This window comes from Bemisia tabaci, chromosome 3, assembly GCF_918797505.1.
Source record: "Bemisia tabaci chromosome 3, PGI_BMITA_v3".
In the NCBI taxonomy this organism is placed as follows: domain Eukaryota; kingdom Metazoa; phylum Arthropoda; class Insecta; order Hemiptera; family Aleyrodidae; genus Bemisia; species Bemisia tabaci.
In genome coordinates this window covers 47,661,808-47,684,994 of record NC_092795.1, presented here as the reverse complement: position 1 = coordinate 47,684,994, position 23,187 = coordinate 47,661,808, and the positions used below count along the sequence as shown (strand labels likewise).

At 36.6% G+C, this 23,187-nt stretch overlaps 1 protein-coding gene across 5 annotated transcripts in view; it reads left to right on the top strand.

Moving 5' to 3' along the window:
• beta-Spec (spectrin beta chain) overlaps positions 1 to 23,187 on the top strand; it is a 113,953-nt gene that overhangs the window by 78,288 nt on the left and 12,478 nt on the right. For 3 of the 5 annotated variants that reach the window (XM_019041598.2, XM_019041600.2, XM_019041604.2), the window contains exons 9-32: positions 346 to 705; positions 1,312 to 1,503; positions 1,962 to 2,150; positions 2,602 to 2,766; positions 3,212 to 3,451; positions 4,142 to 4,351; positions 4,784 to 4,916; positions 5,755 to 5,873; positions 6,341 to 6,499; positions 7,053 to 7,316; positions 7,937 to 8,137; positions 8,890 to 9,006; positions 9,318 to 9,518; positions 10,093 to 10,301; positions 10,874 to 11,078; positions 11,564 to 11,758; positions 12,321 to 12,500; positions 12,736 to 12,980; positions 15,718 to 15,856; positions 16,671 to 16,755; positions 17,431 to 17,522; positions 18,099 to 18,203; positions 19,405 to 19,511; positions 20,499 to 20,542. In XM_019041598.2, coding sequence (XP_018897143.1) covers positions 346 to 705; positions 1,312 to 1,503; positions 1,962 to 2,150; positions 2,602 to 2,766; positions 3,212 to 3,451; positions 4,142 to 4,351; positions 4,784 to 4,916; positions 5,755 to 5,873; positions 6,341 to 6,499; positions 7,053 to 7,316; positions 7,937 to 8,137; positions 8,890 to 9,006; positions 9,318 to 9,518; positions 10,093 to 10,301; positions 10,874 to 11,078; positions 11,564 to 11,758; positions 12,321 to 12,500; positions 12,736 to 12,980; positions 15,718 to 15,856; positions 16,671 to 16,755; positions 17,431 to 17,522; positions 18,099 to 18,203; positions 19,405 to 19,511; positions 20,499 to 20,542 — 4,156 coding nt within the window. Of the gene's footprint in view, positions 1 to 345; positions 706 to 1,311; positions 1,504 to 1,961; positions 2,151 to 2,601; positions 2,767 to 3,211; positions 3,452 to 4,141; positions 4,352 to 4,783; positions 4,917 to 5,754; positions 5,874 to 6,340; positions 6,500 to 7,052; positions 7,317 to 7,936; positions 8,138 to 8,889; positions 9,007 to 9,317; positions 9,519 to 10,092; positions 10,302 to 10,873; positions 11,079 to 11,563; positions 11,759 to 12,320; positions 12,501 to 12,735; positions 12,981 to 15,717; positions 15,857 to 16,670; positions 16,756 to 17,430; positions 17,523 to 18,098; positions 18,204 to 19,404; positions 19,512 to 20,498; positions 20,543 to 22,126; positions 22,190 to 23,187 lie in introns of all 5 variants that reach the window. The other 2 variants (XM_019041596.2, XM_019041603.2) reach the window with 1 other exon arrangement.

Here is a 23,187-nt window from a genome sequence, read left to right as displayed (position 1 = left end):
TGATAACTTTTTCCTAAGTTTTTACTCAAAATTGGTTTATTGCTTTGTGTTAGTAATTTTTCCCAAAATCGTTTAAATATTCTATTGAAAAAAGTTGTTGAAAATCGTTGAATCTGCGAAGACGTATCTTTTGTCAAACTTACCTGTTTTTTAAATCTCTCTTGCTCAGACTTAAGTTGGCACATCCTGGATTTGTGTGTGTTTTTGATGGTATTCCATATTTTTTTGCTTTGATCTACATTTTCACATTTTCTTTGCTATGGTCTGTATTTTACACTTCTCATTTCAATCTGCATTTTGCACTTATTCTGCTTTTATCTGAATTACACTCCTATTGCTCTATAGTTCTTCGCCGATGCAGATGATGTGGACATCTGGATGCTTGACACGCTCCGTTTGGTATCTTCTGAAGATGTTGGTCGCGACGAGGCCAACGTCCAATCACTGCTTAAAAAACACAAGGATGGCACAGATGAACTTAAGAATTACGCAAGCACGATTGAGGCACTCCATCAACAGGCATCACAGCTCGGCGAACAGGACCGCAAATGTCCGGAAGTTGTTGAGCGGCTTGAATCTATCGATCACCGATACAAAGAGCTCCTTGAGCTGGCGCAGCTACGCAAGCAGCGCTTGCTTGATGCGCTGTCACTGTACAAGCTCTTCTCGGAAGCTGATGGTGTGGAACAATGGATCAATGAGAAGGTGAGAGTTAATTATATCATGATACTTAGCTAATTCATTAATTTGACGCAGAAGATTCTGAAGCTGAAGTAATTTTATGTTGATAATATTTTTAACTGAGTCCCTACGGCAGTCACAGTATTACCTAGGCTCAATACAAGTGATGACGCATCAAAGATGATAAAAGTTGTTTTGTTATTTTATGTCCAGCTTATGTTTTAGAAAATTTAATAAATTTACGTTAAAAATTCAATTCCAATCAAACTGAGAGAATACCATCGAAAATTCTTATACTGATGGTAGTAACATTTAAGGTACATTAGTTGACACCCTATTATAAAAATACGGTCAATAATAAGTGAATATCCGTAAAATAGTATAAATAGATGAGCTATATAGATATAAGAGTAGAATGGTATGAAAAAGATGTGTATAACAGTATGATTATCTAATGACAGGTTTCCATGCAAAGCAAAATAAGTTTTTCGTGAGTAGGCAGTAGTTTATGTGGGTGGGATCTTTGGCAAATCAGTTATCGATGATTTCTGAGATCACATTTACAGTTAGGGCGTCACATGGTAGGGCTCACTTGCTCTTCATTTATTTTCTGTAATCAAAATTTTTCAGGATCGTATGTTGAACACTATGGAACCAGCAAAGGATATTGAAGATGTCGAAGTTATGCGCCACCGTTATGCTGGCTTTGACAAAGAAATGAACAACAATGCATCTCGCGTTGCTGTTGTCAACCAGCTAGCAAGACAGTTGCTGCATGTCGAACACCCTAACTCACAAGAAATCCTCGCTCGTCAGAATAAGGTATCGATACCGTTCTAGTATTTTTTCACTCTTTCAAAGTTTTATGTGGTTCACGATTTCAAATTTCATGTATCCAAAAAATAATTATCGGAGATTTTTCGAGCATTAAGTACTCACAGTTAGTTATATTTTAGAGCCACACAATTTTGGGAAGTTTTAAAATGCTCTAAAAATTACTTGTCATTAAAAGAGGGAAAAAAGGAAAAATAATTTGTAGGCTTGATAAGTACTTTTCCAGTTTTTCTTCCTTTTTTCTTATCTTATTTGGTATCATAGAGATTACATGTTCATCTCTAATTAGAACAATCAAAGTTAGAACCAACAAGTCACAACAATTATATTGAAAAGTTGATGAAAAAGCAATACTTTTTGGACAGTCAAACGTTTCAAATTTGTTTTTGATGCCATTTTTGTTTAACATCCATAGTTACTAATGTTTTTCACTTTTCCCTTTTTAGCTTAACCATGAATGGGCAGAATTACGAGAAAAGGCAGAAGCCAAACGAGAAGAGTTGAACTCTGCTCATGGTGTACAAACATTCCACATTGAGTGCCGTGAGACATTGAGTTGGATTGAAGACAAGAAACGTATCCTCCAATCAACAGACAATCTTGAAATGGACTTAACTGGTATCATGACCCTACAGGTACGTTAAATTTTTCCTCCTTTCAGATTTTAGTTTAGTTTTCAGAGAAATGAGAGTATAGAGTTGCTGCATTATTTTTTGATTAGCCAACAGTTCTTTTTAAGGGAAAAAAAAAACCTAGTTTTTTAAGGTTTAACAAACTCTCAGAACTACAAGATGTTATGTGGAAAATAATAATGGGAACATAGTAGATGCTATTTGTGCTGTAGTTTTTATGAAATCTGCACTGTATTCCCCAATTTGAAATGAGGTCTAGTCAATAGCTCTGAAAGTTGAACTCACAATAAAAATTCGATCGTTTCAAAAACGAATATCTTCATACTTTTTAATACTCTTTGAAAACTAATTATAAAAAGAAGGGTCCCGACTTCCGACGAAATTTTTTGGCTTTTTCATGAGTCCGCTCACCTCAGATTTGAGAATTGACTAAAAATACTTTTGTGTTTTTCAGCGTCGCTTATCTGGAATGGAGCGTGACTTAGCTGCAATCCAAGCTAAACTGGATTCGCTAGAGAGCGAAGCAGCAACCATCAGCAACGAACACCCTGAAGAAGCTGAGGCAATTCGGGAGAGAATCCAACAGATTCAAGTCATCTGGGAACAGCTCACACAAATGGTTAGTTCAAAATTTTACTATCTTTATTAATGTAGTTCATTGTTCAGCTTAATACTTCATGATGTTAGAGATTAAATGTTGTTTCGCAAAAAACCACATCAAAATCTCTTCATCTTCATTAGCCTTTTAATCATTTGATCAAAATTTCTTAAACTGAAGATTGTCCATTCTCCCCGTTACTTTTTCCAATTTCAAATTTTGTTGACTCATGATGTAAGGTTTCAGCCAATTTCAAATTAGTCAGAAATTTTACTCTGTGTGGTTGGATCCATTCTCCTCTCTAATTTTTTTTCTTTGCAAGATTAATCAAGATGAATGAACTGTTATGATTTTAACCACTTAAACAATTATCTTCTAGATTTAGTTAAGTTAATTTTTAGTTGCTCGAAATTTGGACAATACATCTGGAAAACCCTAACATTTATTTGCTTTTTGTTCTTTTTAGCTGAAAGAACGTGACGCAAAATTGGAAGAAGCAGGTGACCTGCACAGATTCTTGCGGGACTTGGATCATTTCCAGGCATGGCTGACCAAGACGCAAACAGATGTTGCCTCTGAGGACACTCCGACCTCACTGCAAGATGCTGAGAAACTCATCATTCAGCACCACATCATCCTTGGAGAGATCAACAACTACAAAGATAGCTACGAGAAGATGATGCACTATGGAGAGCAACTAACTGCTGTAAGAAACGTGAAATTATTATTATCATCCTATAATTCTGGCATTTGATTTGACTTCTCTCAATTTTTACCGGCGTACATCAAAGGGACTAATTGAATAAAATGGCTGAGACTATTGGGGGAAAACACCTTGATTTTAGTGAAGTGGAGACCGAACTGAGTGTTCCAGTGAATCTGAAGCAGAAAATTTGACCCTTTAAAAATCAGTATCTTGAAAACTGAAATACTAGAAATCAGAGTATTGATAACAGATTTATCGATTGAATATTAATATGTTTTTAAGAGTGATGATTGGAAGCAAATCAGAGGAAAAAGGAAAGACCTCCTGATAAAATCATATTTGGTACATCAACTTTTGACGTAAAAACCATGGTTTCAATTACTGATTGAAATCGATTTGATAGGAATTTAATGAAGATGATTGAATCGTCTATCGTTGCATACCCGAAAACACATTGTGAATGTATCCCTAAGAAAGCACTGGTATTTCTGAGAACAATGGTGAGAATTCTAATGTCACTTTTGACAGCTGCAGTTTTAAGATGAAGGCAAAGCGTCAGTCACATGAGAATAAATGCGTTCAAAGATAACACTGTCAACCATGACATATTGTGATAATACAAATCGATAGAAGTCTCTTCAGTATGCAGTTACAAACAAATCTTCATAATTTTCTCATGTTTGTTTGTAGGATCCATCGCAGAATGACCCACAATACATGTTCCTGAGGGAACGTCTGAAGGCTCTGCAGGATGGTTGGGAAGAGTTACATCAGATGCACGCCAACAGGCGAAAGTTGCTTAGTCAATCACTCCAACTCCACTTGTTCCAGAAGCTGGCTGGTCAAGGAGAAGTGCTCTTGTCGCAACAAGAACACGTCTTGTCCAAGGACGATACTCCTGTAAGATAAATCACTTCCTTGATTTCCTAGAAAATTCATGATTTATTTACTCTTGTAAATGTGAAAATGGCGGGAAATTCAAGATTAATCAACTTTTTTGAAATAGTTGTTAAATGATTTCGGAGAGTATTGAATAATATCTCTGCTTGTCTAACTACTTTTGGAGAGAAAATAGTTTTAGTAACAGTAAATTCTTCGTTCTCGAATTTTTAAAATTCCCTATCAGAACTGAGTCTTTAATTTTTATTTCTGTCTCAATGAAGATGCCTGTACATTTTCAAATGTTTCGCCCTTTTGGATTGCTTTATTCCTGCAATATTCTCCGCTAATATGCCTTTTCAGGAAGGTTTCAGTCGGTATCATCGGTACTAAAGTACTGCTTCGCCATGAAAGAAACCTCAATTCCCTAACTATAGTTTTTTCCCCCCTCAGGTCAACCTTGAGCAAGCAGAAAATCTAATCAAGCGGCATGAAGCATTCCTTACCACCATTGAAGCTAATGATGAGAAACTAAATGAAATCCTTACATTCGCTGATTCTCTCGAGAAGCAAGAACACCCTGAAGGTAACACCATCTTTTTTGTGTTTCAATTATTTTCATTGTCTTTTCTAGCTCTGTGATCAGTCAATCAAAAATGATACATCAGCTATTGTAAACTTTGTTTTGTGATTTTTCAAAGCTCTTGGACTGAAATTTAATTGTGTCAAAACTATTTTTGTCGGCGCGCCGCTTCAAATCTGTTCCGCGCGCGGAATTTTCGATGTATCGATTCCTGCTCGCAGTTTGTGTCAAAACTATTTTTTTCGGCGCGACGCTCCGAATCTGTTCCGCGCGCAGAATTTTCGATATATCGATTCCTGCTCGCCGATCGTGTCAAAACTGTTTTTTCCGGCGCTGCACCAGGAAATAATTCCGCGCGCTACATTTTCGATATATCGATTTTTTCTGCGCGCGGAGAATACAGGGTGATCCAAAAGTCCCTTCCACCCCCTCTAACTTTTTACCTAATTGAGGTAAAGATTTGAAACTTGGGGGATATTCCTAGGTCAAGGGGAGCTACTTTTTGGCCCCCCCTAAAATTTTCAGGGGGCCCCCCTTAGTGGGGCACGGCCCCCAACTTTTAATTTTCAAATGAGAAGACCCCCTTTGTGATAGTTCGTTTGAAAGAACATAAGAAAAGAAAACTTTTCACGCAAACCCGCATTTGATAAACCTTTCGTTTACATGAAATAGGTGCTAAATCAGCAAATTAATGATTAAACTTTGTATACTTGTAGAAAGCTCCATTAAAAAAAAATAAAAAAAAAATTGAAATTTTTTCATTCTAAGAGTGAATCTTGCCATGCCCCGTATTAGCCTGTCCAGCAGCCATCCTAATGATGTGTGTTATTTATTTTTGCAGCGGAAAAATGCAAAAAGAAAGCTGAATCATTGAACGAAAGACGCAACCTAAACAAACAGAGGGCATTAGAAATGATGGACAAGCTAAAAGACCAACTGCAGCTGCATCAATTTTTGCAGGTGAGACATACATCCTTCCCCTTTTGTTTCTTTATTATCTAATAAATATTGATCAAGTATTTTTTTTCCACCCCAGTGTCATTCTTTTTTTGTTATGTTTGTACAAAGATGTGAGGACTGATTCTATCTGACTAAGTTTGAATTATAGCATTCAATTGCCATGTTCTTTCTGTTGAATTTCAATCAAAATCGATCACTAACTCTTACAGTTAAATGTTCATAGAATCTTGACGTATGCTGATAACATCAGTAAACATTGTTCAAATGCTGATTTGAAAGAAGAATTGAGACTTACCTATCAACTTATTAAAACACTTGGAAGTAATAATTTCTTTCTCCCTCCCTCTCCTTTCAGTTATTCTCAACTGACTGATATCAAGTAATTCAATATTTCAATCAACCCCACTTTCCCTTCATAAAAACAAAATCAACTTTTTGTAACAGTATCTATTTCTCTTTTTTTTCAGGACTGCGAAGAGCTGGGTGAATGGGTGCAAGAAAAGAAATTCACCGCAACAGATGAAACTTACCGTAGCGCCAAGACAGTGCACAGCAAATGGACACGCCATCAAGCATTTGAAGCAGAAATTGCATCTAATAAAGACAGACTTGTTCGAATTCAACAGGTGCGTTGTTGTCTTTCAAGCTTGACAAAAAATAATATTATAAGACGGGCAGTAGGAAAATAGGGCTATGTTTTTACCATGAAATAATAATGATATATTTTACTCTATTTCCTCTCCATCTTTCCTTTTCTCAGTCTTTGATATATTGGCTTCCTAATTACATTGATCAACTCAAATTGCCCATGATTGCCACAGAAAACAGTGATTTTTACTGTAAGCAGGGTGTTTACCATCATTAAAAAGTGGAGAAAGATTAATATGTTGCAAAATTTGATGTCATCAGGAAAAACAAGGTAAATTGGTCATGGGACAGGAAACTCCGAGAGCATCCAGCATTCTTCAGCTTATTGCAGCACATGGCTGGAAAAAGGGAAATTTCATTTAAAGTATCAGGAAAATCCAAAATGAAATTTTAGACACCCTGGTATGTTGCTATATTCATGCAAGCTTAAACTTGGCCGTAAGCAACAACGTCGTCTCTCTTTCCTTCTCAGCAGCGTATGAAACACTGATTCATGAAATTTAATCAACCAATGATCTTCCTACATTTCAGGCGGGCGAGGAGATTATGAAAGAAAAACCAGAACTAGCAGAACTCATCGGACCGAAGATAGCAGATCTTGGCAACACCTTCGATGATCTTGAAGTAACAACCAAAGATAAAGGCGAACGTTTGTTCGATGCCAACCGAGAGGTGCTCATTCATCAGACATGCGATGACATTGACTCGTGGATGACCGAACTTGAGAAGCAGATCTCAACTGATGATCATGGTTCCGATTTGGCCTCTGTCAACATTCTCATGCAGAAACAACAGGTTTGTCTTCTTTTTATCATAGCAGTTTATATTTTTTAAGATTTTGAAAAACAAGACTTCTCTCTGAAGACCGTAAACTGACCTTATTAATGAATTTTTGTTTTTTCTTCCCTTTCAATAATAAATTTGGATTGATTTCCAATTCTTATGAACGGCTCATCAAAATTGATACTAAATGCCAGTGTGCCTATTTAATTGATCGCGAAGAACAGAAAATCAATAAAGTATTTAGATATTTTCACATTTTTTAGATTCCTTACTCATGAAAATTTATACTTGTTGCTTAAATTATAACCACCAATCAGAGTTGGAAAAAAACTATGCGGAATCATTTGGTCAATCAGCAACGTCTGATCAATTGTCAATCAAACGAATAATTTGACGATTGATCGATCTTATCAGGTAGAGAATTTTGAGGACGGAGCGTCCAGTCAGAGTTGCCGCACCAATTCTAGTAATTGCCGAATTATTCGCGCTCAACTCTGCCGGCGATCCACCAGTAGTTTCCTATCGCTGTTCATAGATTTTTCCTTGTATGAGGCAACCTTTTTAAGTTCAAACTTTTTATCCTAGCTTATGACTTTACTTTAACTTATTTTGCATTATTTATTTTGTCTTAGATGATTGAGATGCAAATGGCTGTGAAAGCTAAACAGGTCGGTGAACTTGAAACACAAGCCGAACACCTGCAGAAAACAGTTCCGGAGAAGATGGATGACATTCGTGCCAAGAAACAACAGGTCGAAGAACGTTTCGAACAGCTCAAAGCTCCACTTCTGGAGAGACAGAAACTGCTTGAAAAGAAGAAAGAAGCATTCCAGGTAAGATGTTTGTACTTCGCTTTAAAGCATTTCATCAACCAGTATCTACATTTAAACAGTCCTGAGAGATTGAGAGCATTTTGAGAATACCATGTTTCATCATAGTTCAGTTAATGCTCCTCTAAAATATTTGTTCTTGATTGTAAGGTCTTTCTATTCAGTTGAGGTAAAGTTTCGCATTTTGGTAATATCAAAATCTATTTTGACAGGGGGTTAGCAGATCTGGAAAACAGGGAGTTATATCAGGTTAGGAAATTTTATGAAATTTTGTATTTCCTGCCGTGAGATCATGAACGCCAAGCAGAACATTGTGCATTAAATTATGACCAAACAGCTTGTCTGGTATGGTCATGTTCAACGAATGGCGGATGATAGGTTGCCTAAGAAGGTACTAGATTGGGTTCCTCCTGGGAGAAGACGTAGGGGACGCCCAGCAAAATCGTGGATTGGTGGCATTCAAGATGAAATCACAAGATGCCATTTACCAGATGACCTCTGGATCGATAGGCAAGGATGGTGATTAGGTGTCGCAGAGCGCCCGGGGCGCGCTGTAAAGCGACTGGAATGTATGTATGTATTTCCTGCACTACGCGTACAAATTATCGATGCGAAAAGTCAGGGAATTTTAACTATATTGGTCAGAGAAAACTTGGAGAAGACAGGGAATTTTTTGGTGCTGAGTTTGTAGACACCAGAATATCTTTCATCATTCAATTACATCAATTAAATAAACGTGTTTATTCTCATTTTAGTTCCGACGAGATGTTGAGGACGAGAAACTCTGGATTCAAGAGAAAATGCCGCTGGCAACATCAACCGAATATGGAAACAGCTTGTACAATGTTAATATGCTGAAGAAAAAGAATCAGGTATGTTTTCACGCTTCACAGTATCTACTTCGGTAGAGGCAGGTAGTTCCAGTCACTATCATCATTTTTTTTGGTGATCAAAAAAAATTAAAAGTGCTTCTTCACTTGTAAAAGTCTATTGCATTATATTGAAAATTATTACCTTGAAGAATGACAATGAAGAATTATAAAAGTTCATTTGTACATATTCCTTCTTTTAATGCATGTTTCTAATTTGAAGTATTGCATTAGCTCTGTCTATGCGGACTGTCAGAATTTGACGAAAATTGTTTTCTTCCTTAGCACTAAACGCGATACATTTTTATTTTCAGTCTTTAAGCAATGAAATAGAGAACCATGTACCACGTATCAACGCTGTGTGCAGAAATGGACAGAAACTAGTAGATGAAGGTCATGAGGATAAAGAAGAATTCATGGAACTCATCAACCAACTTCACTCCCTCTGGCAAGAATTGCGCGATGCAGTGGAACATAGGGCTAGTCAATTACTTCAGTCAGAAAAAGCTCAGCAGGTACTTATATATTTTAAATCATCATCGATCAATTTTTTGACCCTACATCTTTTTTTATGCAAATTTTAAAACAGTTAATTTCAGGGGGGTTTTTAGTCATGATTCGTGTCAAGTACTATCATATGTATTATCTTTTATTGGGACTTATAATCCCATTTGTCTGAAAAGTTATCTCCCTTGTCTGAGATTTATACAAATGTTGGTACCTATTTTGAACATTTTTCACATAAGAACCTAATTTTCTCCCAACGTTGAAGAATAAAAGTCATAATAATCAAAGTTAGTGAAATAGCAAGTACTAGTGAATTTTCCGATTCCTGCTGGTTCTTTTTTCTTAAGATTTTGGAAATTGACTTTTTTCGGTTCGCTCAAATGCAATCAGGAATGTGTCAATTTTAATTTTCAAATATTATAGACTTGTAATTCAAAGTTCCGCAAATTTCTAGCCGGACTTTTTAACTTTTCTTTTCAAACAGTGCAAATTTTCCCTACACTTTTTGGATCAAACGATCAAGGTCCTTCCTAACTGAAGATCCTTACTGGATTCGATGTAACCCACAATCTTTTTTTGCAGTACTTGTTTGACGCAAGTGAGGCAGAGAGCTGGATGAGTGAACGAGAGCTCTACATGATGGTTGAAGACCGCGGTAAAGATGAAATCTCAACACAAAACTTGATCAAGAAACACGAACGATTGGAGCAGGAAGTGGAACATTACGCAGACAATGTAAGACAGTTAGGCGAAGTAGCAAGGTTGCTCACAGCAGAAATGCACCCTCAGAGGTAAATATACGGTTTTAATCCCTCTTAGCTTGGAATGTGGTTAAGTTCTCCTGTTAAGAGTAGATTTTCCTCTTTTCAGTAGAAATCAACTTTTTTTCAACTACAGGTGGGGAAAGAATAATTGTGAATGTGGAATGTCTACTTAAACATTTTTTACAATTTTTATCAGATGAATTTTGAACAAAGAACATTCACAAAATGTTTATAAATGTAATGTTCAATTTCGTCTCGTTTGCTTTGTTGGCTTCAAAATTTTCGATGAGATAATGTAGAGAGAAATGCTTGAATTCAAACCTCGTCTAGTTGCTCACAACATGCTCAACAAAGATGATAATCATGCATGGTTTTGCAGATCAAACAGACCTATCAAAGTTTTTTTTCTCTATTCAACATCTCCTAAATTCTAAACGGAGCTCTCACTCAAATTACTGGGAAAATTTGCTTAAATTTCCCATTCACACTTTCAATAAGCAGCAAGGGTTACTAATTCTTTGGGTTTTCAAGGATACTTGTTTTTCAGTCTTATACTTGGTCCATTGACTATATCGTGACAATGTTTGACATGATTGCAGCGACCAAATAGCAGTAAAACAATCTCAAGTAGACAAACTGTACGCCGGTTTGAAGGATCTCGCAGGAGAAAGGAGAGCAAAGCTGGAAGAAGGTTCAAAACTATTCGTTCTGAAGCGAGAAGTAGATGATTTGGAACAATGGATCCAAGAGCGCGAGCTTGTTGCCAGCTCACAAGAACTAGGCCAAGACTACGATCATGTTACAGTGAGTAGCTTTTAATTTCAATCCTCCTGTTTTATTCAACTCTTAGCGACATCATGGCTAATTTCAAAGTTTCAAAGTGGTCTTTTGTACCATCGTGATGCATGTTAAGTTTTTTTTACGATTATTTTAGGTCATATTACTTATTCCAATCACATCAGTATCTAGATTTTATTATGTTCAGAGAGTTTGACTCTTTCATTGTAATTACTTGCACCTTAGTGTCTGAAATTGGTCTAAAAGTGAGGGATTATCTCGCTCAATTCAGAGAAGGAGGAGTGCCTATATCGTAGAGTTTTCACACTAATTTTATCCTTGCGCCTGTAAAAATATTTCATTTCATGGTATTTTAGAGAAACTAAAAAGGTGACATTCATGTGTGCTTTTTTTTTTTTACTAATTTTCTTGGGGGAGATAGACTTGTAAATATTCAATCCTCACAAATGAAACAAATAAGTAAATTTGGATTTTTCATTTTCTTTTTTCAGCTTCTTTGGGAACGCTTCAAGGAGTTTGCCCGAGATACCGAAGCAATAGGATCAGAAAGAGTCGCAAGCGTTAATGGTATTGCAGACGATCTAATTGCGAATGGCCATAGCGATTCAGCCAAGATTGCAGAACTCAAGGACCAGCTCAATGAATTGTGGCAAGATCTGCTTGAATTAATCGATACAAGGACTCAGGTAAGCAATCGTCTCTCTCAAACTCCTTTATTTCCTCCAAAATTGGACATCTATCAGACATGCATTCCAATTTTGTCAACATTTTAAGAGAACATGAGCAGAGAGTACCCACGGGCATTTGATAAATCATATGAAAGCAAAATGATTATTTCTTGCTTGGAATTTATTGATCTGATGTTTTAGTATGCTCAGCTTACATTGCGAATAATGCAACAATAAAATTAATTTTTTGCTCTTGTACTATTAACTTTGTTTTTTAGACTTCTTTCTTAAAATTACCCTCTAAGAACTTGCCACCAAAGTTGATTTACTCAAGAATTAATTTGATAATACTCTACAGGAAACGGCCTAAATTACGTAAATGATTGAGAAGAATAGGAGCGTCAGTGCCAAAAGAAGTTTTTCGCGGTTGAAAAAAATTCTGTTGCCCTGAGGCAAAAAGTAGAATACTGTTAACAACTCTGAATGTTTCGTCTCTTAATTTTGCCCAAAGAAGTGAAACATTACGGAAGTAAAAGTATTTAACTCATTTTTCTCATAACTTTTTTTCTTGTTCTTTCAGATGTTAGTTGCCTCTCGAGAGTTGCACAAATTCTTCCACGATTGTAAAGACATCCTAGGCCGAATTTCTGAGAAATGGCACGCAATGTCAGATGAGCTCGGACGTGATGCTGGCACCGTCGGAACCCTTCTGCGGAAACATCATAGTTTCATGCAAGATCTTCAAACACTCCAATCTCAGGTAATAAATTTTGACGGAATAGCTCTTGATCAATTCCATTGAGTATAAAAAATATCCTAAAACAGATAGATTAAGGTAGATGAAGTCTCATACTGAAAAAAAAGAAAGAAAGAAAAAAAAAATTACTTTTTTGCAGAATTCATTCACTTTTACATGTGAATGTTAAAAAAATTGGTTTCCTTCCAAACTATTAGATGATTGGTTGTGTCTGAACAATTTTGTTTTCCTTTTTCAGGTGCGAAATATCCAACAGGAATCGCAGAAGCTACAAGCCTCCTATGCAGGCGAAAAAGCTAAGGAGATAACAAACCGAGAAGCAGAAGTAGTCAACTCATGGACGTCGTTACAGAATGCATGTGAAGCGCGAAAGGAGAAGTTGGTAGACACAGAAGATCTGTTTAAGTTCCTGGCCATGGTACGCATGCTAATGCTGTGGATGACGGACATGATCAACCAGATGAACCACACAGAGAAACCAAGGTACAGCAATCTCTAACTCTTTGCACAATTTCAAGTAATACTGAGTGTAAAAAATTTACCAAATCCTTCAATTTTTTTGAAATTGGTATTCTATCCATACTTTATTTGCTAAAAATTTAAGTGAGCAGTTTATGCCGCACAATTGTAAAATCAAAACGTCCATACTCTTAAAACTTTTTCTCGTCCTAAGAATTGAAAAGAATGTTTTAATTAGAGTTGGGCCGAAATGGAATTTTCGCGTCACCGGAACCGGATCCGGATATCGGTTTTTTGTATCCGGCCGGATCCGGATACCGGATAATTCAAAAAAGTATCCGGCCGGATCCGGATAGTACCGGATCCGGATAGTGCTTTTTCGCTAGAAAAATGTCGCGATTTTTGAGGTTAAGTTTACTCGACTCACGATCGGTCGTAGCTAACAAAATTCGGGCCTTGAATTTCCACCTGCATCTATGAAAGTGAAACTATGGAACGCCGTTAGTGTCAAAACCCGTTTCTTGCGCGCACGGAATTTTTTTTCGGCGCGCGGAAAGAAAAAACCCGTTTTCGATGAAAATCTCTGAATTTCCGGATTCCGCGCCGGTTTTCGATATATTTGCGCCGTTTGTGTCAAAACTATTTTTGTCGGCGCGCCGCTTCAAATCTGTTCCGCGCGCGGAATTTTCGATATATCGATTCCTGCTCGCCGTTTGTGTCAAAACTATTTTTTCCGGCGCGGCGCTCCAAATCTGTTCCGAGCGCAGAATTTTCGATATATCGATTCCTGCTCGCCGATCGTGTCAAAACTGTTTTTTCCGGCGCTGCACCAGAAAATAATTCCGCGCGCCACTTTTTCGATATATCGATTTTTCTGCGCGCGGAGAATACAGGATGATCCAAAAGTCCCTTCCACCCCCTCTAACTTTTTACCTAATTGAGGTAAAGATTTGAAACTTGGGGGATATTCCTAGGTCAAGGGGAGCTACTTTTTGGCCCCCCCTAAAATTTTCAGGGGGGCCCCCAACTTTTAATTTTCCAATGGGAAGACCCCCTTTGTGATAGCTCGTTTGAAAGAACATAAAAAAAGAAAACTTTTCGCGCAAACCCGAAGTCAATATCTCAAACCGTTTCAAAATGGCGGCCGGTTAAAGTTCAAAATGGCCGAAAATTAACATCGGTTATTTGTCGATGGATTTGCGCGAAAATCGGTATGAATGGGTATTTTGACACGAGAAAAACGAATTTGACGTTAGATTTAAAAAAAAAAAACCAAAATTTCCAAAATGGCCGCCGGTTAAAGTTCAAAATGACCAAAAATTGATTTTTTTAGAAATCTAAGTTCAAATTTGTTTATCTTATGCCAAAATACTCTCAAATTCCAAGTTTTAGGCAAATCCATCAGGAAAAACCGAGGTGACAATTTTCGGCCATTTTAAACTTTAAACAGCGGCCATTTTGGAAATTTTGGTTTTTTTGAAAATCTAACATCCAATTCGTTTTTCTCGTGTCAAAATACCCTTACATACCGATTTTCGCGCAAATCCATCGACAAATAACCGATGTGAATTTTCGGCCATTTTGAAACGGTTTGAGATATTGACTTCGGGTTTGCGTGAAAAGTTTTCTTTTCTTATGTTCTTTCAAACGAGCTATCACAAAGGGGGGCTTCCCATTTGAAAATTAAAAGTTGGGGGCCGTTGCCCCACTAAGGGGGGCCCCCTGAAAATTTTAGGGGGGGCCAAAAAGTAGCTCCCCTTGACCTAGGAATATCCCCCAAGTTTCAAATCTTTACCTCAATTAGGTAAAAAGTTAGAGGGGGTGGAAGGGACTTTTGGATCACCCTGTATTCTCCGCGCGCAGAAAAATCGATATATCGAAAATGTGGCGCGCGGAATTATTTTCTGGTGCAGCGCCGGAAAAAAACAGTTTTGACACGATCGGCGAGCAGGAATCGATATATCGAAAATTCTGCGCGCGGAACAGATTTGGAGCGTCGCGCCGAAAAAAATAGTTTTGACACAAACTGCGAGCAGGAATCGATACATCGAAAATTCCGCGCGCGGAACAGATTTGAAGCGGCGCGCCGACAAAAATAGTTTTGACACAAACGGCGCAAATATATCGAAAACCGGCGCGGAATCCGGAAATTCAGAGATTTTCATCGAAAACGGGTTTTTTCTTTCCGCGCGCCAGAAAAAATTCCGCGCGCGCAAGAAAAGGGTTTTGACACTAACGGCGTTCCATAGTGAAACACGCGGGTCGCGGACTAAAGGAATTTACGTTGCGATCGCGTCAATTAGCAGAACATGTGCGTTATTCCGGTAGTAAAGGTCGAACAATTACCATGACTGAAAAAAAGTCAAAAGTTTCAGGAAAAAATACAGAAAATTGTATTGATAGGGAAGAAAAAAGAAAGAATATCACCAAAAATTTATCGAAATTTTCAGGGCCAAAAAAGCACTATTCGGCGGGTCCAAAAACCGGATAGCGCGATTATCCGGCCGGATCCGGATACTCGCGAAAATCGTATCCGGCCGGAGCCGGATATCCGGTATCCGGCCGGATAATCCGGCAATCCGGATAATCGCCGGATACCCGGCCCAACTCTAGTTTTAATTAATTTTTTACAAAATACCAAATATTTTTGAAGCTGTAGCGCTTAAAATGGGATCCTTTCATGTCTCAATTTATATTTTTCTCTGTTCTTTTATTTGATGATAATTTTCTAATCTTTGTTTTGTCAAATTCTTTTTCTTAGGGATGTGAGTGGCGTAGAGCTGCTGATGAACAACCACCGCAGTCTGAAAGCTGAGATCGAAGCTCGTGATTCCAATTTCACCAGTTGTTTCTCTCTTGGAAAGGAACTATTATCTAGAACCCATTATGCTTCATCTGAGGTGAGGCGTGCTGAAAATGATTTTCATTTCAAACATTTTCGGGTCTACGAATGAGATCTCTTAAATGAACAACCCTTCAAGAACATTATTGTATGATTCTATTAATCTCTTAAGTAACCGCCAGTGATTTTTGCCCTCCATATTTTCGTGATTTACTCAAAAAAATTCATCATAAATAGTACACCATTACTCTAGGTTGGTTTGCGTTTAACCCGTACGTACATTAATATGTCCGAGAGCTCTTGTGCTGCAAGGAGCAAGTGTCATGAACCTAGTTCGAAATTTCTCATTTTGCGGTATCGTTCGTATTTTCCGCTCAAGCTTCCATATGCTTTTATGAAGTTACGTATGCAGCAGATACTGTCAGTACTGCAAGATTATCAACTACCAGCATATTGTATGTCGACCACCTCTTTGCTATCGGGACTTTAGTAGGTCGTCATTTTCCTCGACCGGGGGTGGCTACCGCCACTCTTGATTGAGTGATGAGTGTGCTTCGATCACGGAGAAAAATTCCTTGCATAGCAAAGAAAGTCTAAAAGTTGGCTTGAAAAGTGAATTTTCTATTTTTCCAGCTAGCAGTAAGTTACTGTTACCTCATTAACTTAGGGGCTTACTCTCTTACGTTAATCATTTCTTGTAAATTTTGTGCGTGGAAGTGCTTATTTTTCAAAGAAAATTATGGTCCCCTTCAGCTCCTAACCCATTTCCTCTCTCCACCTTGACAGGCCTCTGTTGGCTTGTATTTTAAGTGAATTGTGAAATTTTTTGGCCGTTTAATCAGTTGTTCACTCATAACTCTTTAATTTTACAGATTAAAGAGAAACTTGTGAGTCTAACAGATGAAAGGAATGCCTTAATGAGCCGATGGGAAGAACGATGGGAGCACCTTCAGTTGAGTAAGTTAATTTTTTTGCTTTATTACTTTGATGAAGCATTTAATGGATTATTTTTGACAGCTCTCTCTTGAAGCATCTTGAAGGAAACAACTCAAATTAAACAAGGAAAAATATCTTGCATCAGACTTGAATGTAGATTTATTTCAAGTTTTACAATATTTGGTATGAAGGTATTACGTAGAATTTCTGCCGAAACGGTTTTAACTGACAATGAGTTCTAATTTATCATTTTTTTGGTAGTGGATTTAGACTGGGTTCGTTCGTCTATATCATGTCTCAGCTGTGCCTAAACGTCCACTTGGAGTGCCTACCATACCACCCTCACTACTGCAACATTGCCATGTGGACATGTTTTCGTGTCTGATTTGTGCATGTGCTCTTAGTAGTATTTCATGAAGTATTAAAATATTTTAAGCCAATTTTTATGGTCAATAGACCAATAATAGCCTTGTCTTCAATAATATCCACATCAGATAAAACAACTGCAAGCTATGAAAGTGACTGAAAACTATGCTCAGTGGGTTGCATATGCAAAAATAACAGGAGTTGACTTTGAACAACACTAATTGTGTATTTAAGCATTTTATATTGGGGTTTTAGTGCACTAATGTCTCAAGGTTATGTCAATAGCTATAAATCCCAGGACTCAACATCTTTTCTTTCTTTACTTTTCAGTCTTGGAGGTTTATCAGTTCGCCCGTGACGCTGCCGTTGCTGAAGCCTGGCTCTTAGCGCAAGAACCATATCTCATGAGTATAGAACTAGGAGTAAGTTTCTTGCAATTTTCTTTTTTTTTATTCTGAAAGATTCAAGTCAGACTTTCTATTCTGGTACAGACGCAGTTCAAATCATTCTTCCTTCATTTCAAAATTCCAAGAAACTATTCGACCAGTAAACCTTTTTAGGAACTGTCTCCTATTTTTGGATACTATGAAGTTTTTTGATAATATAGCTGAAAATTTTGGGAGGAACAATGAAAAAAAAATCCGGAACTTTATTAAGTTTTTAGGTATCAGATTTGACCAGTGCTTTTACATTGGTTACACAGCACTGCATTAAGCCAAAATCTTTGCTGCTGTATTCTGTTACCGTATTCCAAACGTTGTCGTTGTAAAGAACCTCAAAGAAATATTTTCATTCAGCTTGAAGATTTGAAGTTTTTCCTTTACCCTCCTGTCTGAAATCTCAATTTGATTTATTTCTCAATTCAATTTGATAAAGTTACATTTACTGTTCACATTTTTATCAATTAAACTCTAGACATTATTGTATTTTTTACTTTTAAATTGTAAGTATATCTTGTCATTTTACATTTTTGATATTTGAACCTCTTTACTTTTTAGCACACCATCGATGATGTAGAAAATCTAATCAAGAAACATGAAGCATTTGAAAAGTCTGCAACTGCACAAGAAGAAAGATTTAGTGCCCTTGAAAGATTAACAACGGTGAGTCAAGCCATTACTTACTAATCGTTTTTAACAGCTCTTTGAAAGTTTTTGTGATGGTTTACAAAAAATTTATGACGGACAAAAATCATTAAATGATTCAAATTGTTTACTTTTGGTAATGTCATGGAGCTTTCAAGTTTTTATGTCAAGACTTAGAGTTAATATATTTTTTTCACAAGTGACATTGATTTATTCTGTACCCTAATTTTTTCACATGTTCATTTACATTGACAATCTTTTTTAATTAATCGATCCTAATTTACCGAGCGCTGGATAAAACACATGAGTCGAACCGGAAATAGGTTGGTAGTCCAATGTTTAACAACAACCGTAGTCAGTGCGTAGGTTGAATTTGATTTTTTGTTCAGAATGGACCACTAGACAAGGTACGAATTTAAGCGATCTGATACATGTTTCTTAACCAGAATTTCACGTAGAAAACGATTCACACAACGAAAATTACGGAAACCAACTCCTAACGAAGATATTAACGTTTTTATTTCACATTGGTTACGAGGAATTTGAACTGCCCGCTCACAAGAAACTCAAAACTCTACGTGAGTCAAATCGCCCACTACAACGGTTTCAGCAAGCTTCTCAATCGAGCAATGTTCATTTCCCATCATGTGTTGTTCAAACTATTAGCAATTTGCTAAAACTGAGCCAAAGCGTCAAGATTGAGGTTGCCAGATTTTTATATCGCAGAGACTGTCATGATAACGTTTAGCGCGCGATGTGAATCACGTAGAGCATTGAGTTTTCATGAGCGGGTGGTTTGAATTCACGCATTAAGAATCATTAAATATCTTCGTAAGGAGTTGATTTCGGTAATTTTCGTTGTGTGCATCGTGTTTTACGTAAAATTTTGGTTAAGAAACATGTATCAGAATGCTGAAATTCGTACCTTATCTAGTGGTCCATTTGCATCATCTAGTGTGCATCTCGTAACTGTTAAGCAGGTCCTACCAGAGACCTGACAAATATTACCACTACCTTTACTACTTTTACTACTACCACTATTACTACGAAAATTACTTTCATTCAAGTCTTCTATTGACAGAGACAATATACTTCATTTAATCGATTAGCTGCAGAATAGGCTGTTACTATAATAGACTGAAATTAAATTTTTTTCAAATTTGCACTTTTTATTAGTGTGTCAAACTAATTCTATATTTTTTGTTCCTCTAAATCTCAGTTTGAATTGAAAGAGTTAAAGAAGAAACAAGAAGCAGAACTGAAAAAGAAAGAAGAAGAAGCAGCCAAAGCTGCCGAGTTAGCCAAACCACCTTCACCTCAAGATACGTAAGTGCATAACATTCTCCCTCAAGTCAAGAGCAAAAGAGTCTTCGTATAGTTTTGTTTTGAGATTTTGCTTTTTTTCAGAACACTTTCAGAGCCAAATCATCCTCTGGGGTGAAAACCTCTATCTTTTCTATAATTTGAAAAGCATAAAAAGTTCACCTTTAAACAGGCAACATTTTGCCAGGTGGAACTATTTTTTCTGGCTCTCTGTAGAAATAGTATTTATGCCATCAGTTACTTCATGCAGCTGGGTTCTTTTCTGTATGAGCCACAGATAGTAGCTCTTAATTGCAAAATGTAGTCCACATAATGAGCATTGACGGTGAAACTTCCAAACAACGTATATTGGTTTTGTGACGTTGCAGACTTTCTGTCATACTTTATTTTTTAAAAAGAAAACCACTGTAGATCAATTCTCCAAAATCTCTTGATTTTTTTCACTGTGCAAAAAAAATTCTGTGAGAATTTCAAGGAATGATGTGGATTTGTTCTCATTCAATAAAATGTAATATACACTTTTGACACTATAAAAGAACAACTTAATTTGGGGAAAAGGCTGCAAATAAAGAAAAAGGAATAAACAAAACCCGGGACGTTTCAAAATAATAACAATTTCATTATCAACCGGAAAATAAATTAAAAACAAAAACGAGCCGTCGCTCCGCTGTAATTGCGAGACCGAGACCGGTCTCGGTCTCGCAATTACAGCGGAGCGACGGCTCGTTTTTGTTTTTAATTTATTTTCCGGTTGATAATGAAATTGTTATTATTTTGAAACGTCCCGGGTTTTGTTTATTCCTTTTTCTTTATTTGCAGCCTTTTCCCCAAATTAAGTTGTTCTTTTATTACGTGTATTTTGGCTGATTAAGTTGTTCTCATTTTGACACTATAGTTTACCATTCCATTAATGGCTAATAGGGCAGTAATTCATTTGGGGGTTGTTAATTACATATTTTGTTTTTAATGTATTTAAATTTGTTCAAATAGGGCCGATGGAGCACATGATGGCGTCAATGGTGACAAAGAAAGAGGTAAGTTTTGCCTCATTACTCCATTAAATTTGCTTGATTTGAGAATTTTGATCGTTTTCTTTTTCAGTCATGGTGTGCGATTTCTCGGAGTCATGTAACTTTCAGAATCTTTTAACTCGTGGTTTTTTGTTTCTTTGTGTGATCTCTTCTTGTTCTTTAACTTAGATCATCTAATCTTTTTAACCATGATAAGAACTGTGGTGAAGTTCGAAACTAAACTTCAGTAGTCTGTGATGTGGTGGGTCTCATAGTTTTCCATTCTGTACCCATGAAGTTCAGTTTTAATTGCGTTTTTTTATCAATTTCAAGAACGCTTTTTCCCAACTTTGTCTACTAATTTACGCCCAGAATATTTAATGAATATTATTGCTGATGTATTGATCAAATTTATACTGTTCCTATAAGTTCAATATGTAGTCAAGAATTGAAACAACTATGGAAATTTTAAAAGGGTAACTGAATAACTGCAAGAATAATACAACTAACCCCTCTAATTAGTATTTATTGGAAGGGTAGGTGCTCTAAAACACTAATAGCAATCTCACAGTAATTTTCTTCATCTTTTTCAATTTTCATCACAATTTATGTATTAAAAAAAAAAAATTCTCAAACGAGTTTTTAGGTGCCAAATAAAACCATGATTTTTTATTACTTTTTCGTCAAAAATTGATTTTCTCCATGGTTTCTTGGAAAAAATAGGAGATTGCAGAAAGTATAGATTCTTCCCATGACTTTTTTTGGATTCTTCTAATGACATCATAATCAATGCGAATCCAATTTATTGGTATTTTTACTCAACTGAAACTAAGAAAATAGTGTGAAAATGCTTAGTGCTTGCTGGATCTTGTTTGGATCCCAGTTGTCAAGCTCTAGATGCTTTTGATGTTGTGAAAGCCAATACACAAAAGAAGTTGTAAATATCAAAATGTTGTCAAGTTTTAAAAAATTTAAAATCTGCGACCAGCTCTTTTTGACTAGCTGTTTGTCATATGATTGTGAAGCTTTTGCCACTGAGCCATTGTTGAATTTTAGTCGCATAGTTAAAATTCAATCACAAGTTTCCTTCAGAACTTTTATTCTGAAGTTAAGATTTGAAGACTCGGCCCTAAGAAACCAATGAGTAACATTTCATCAGACTCAATGGGGCACCGGAGAAGGAACTAGAACCCTCTGCTGTGTGTTCTCTTTTTAAAATTTTACGTAGAATATGGTTCTTACAACAGGAAGTTCGAAAATCCTCATCTTGAGAGAACACAAGTATGGATAATTAATATGAGATAAATTTCAAAAATACAAATGACGTTATTTGTATGATTGGTGTTCCATTTGATTAATGATAAGTACACATGTTGATACCTCGCTTTGGAGTTGATTTTCAATTTTCTCGCTGTGCCAATCTCTTTCTATGTAAAATTTTAAAGAGGAACTGTCACATGGTGCTTGAATTCATTCGTATGAGTGGTCCAGATCACTCTGTATGCTTTGTACACAAAAGAATTTTTGAAGTTTTTTTTAGTCACAGTGTAAAAAATGATATTGTCTTAGTCAGTTTGTGTTAAGATAATCGTTGTTTTTTGATGCAAGCTTCTATCCGCAAACCCCCCACTAAATTGTCCATATCTTCATCTGTGGATAAACCAAGTGCAGGTTAGTCTACAAATGCTCCTATAAGTTCACCGTTCCACCTCAGTTAAGAATGGATGTTCTATTGATTTTTTTTTCCTTTTCATCACGTTCCAACTAAATTTGAAATAATTCATAAATCTGCAATGAAATTCTATTCCTGTAGCATTGTTTGGTTAGTAAAATGATGTAGTAGGACTGCAAGCCAATTTTTAAATAACTTTGTATAACTTCAGAGTGTCTGCAATAGTACTTTCCCCTTAAAAAAGTCACCGTAAATTCTTCCTTTTTTTGCAAGGGGGGGGGGGGGGGTTACTCGGTCAATAAATTTTGTTTAAACACTGTATCCAAGATAAGTGGATTACGTCAGTAACATAAATTACTGTAGCTAAGAAAAAGCTTGGTTTACATGAAAATTTCTTCTTCCCAACCAGGAAACTTTTGCCAAGGTGAAGCATATTTTATCAATTAGCCCCTAACCTCCTCAGAAACTACATTTTAGTAATGTGTCTCCTCCTTACTTGGGTCTAGGTTTTTATTATTTATTCTAATCAAGCCCGGATTCATGGGGTTTGCAACTTGAGCAGTTGCTCAGGAGCGGCAAATTTTAAGGGAAGGAGAAGAAGAAGGAAAAAAATGCTCTCAGAATTTCCTTTTTTTTTCTTCAAAGCAACACTCATGTTGGTTAGATTTGTCAAAAAATAGGTCAAACTTGCTTGGAAAGCACATCCTTAGTTGAAGATTTTCTGTGAAACCCTATTGGTACATAGTTTTTCCTGCTGGAACTATCATGGGCGGTGGCAAAAAGCCAAATTCGAGCATGATTTTAATTTGATCTTATCTGATAGGAAAGAGGGACTACTTTTCTGAATATATAATGAAGTTAGGTAGGTTTTCTAATGACCTCTGTAGTAACTTAAGGAAGTGAGGAATTGTCAGTTGCGAATTTATTTGCAGACTCCCTGAAAATCATTCAAGGAGAATGTTGCTTCGGGTTTCTTAGTTTCTGATGATCAATTTTG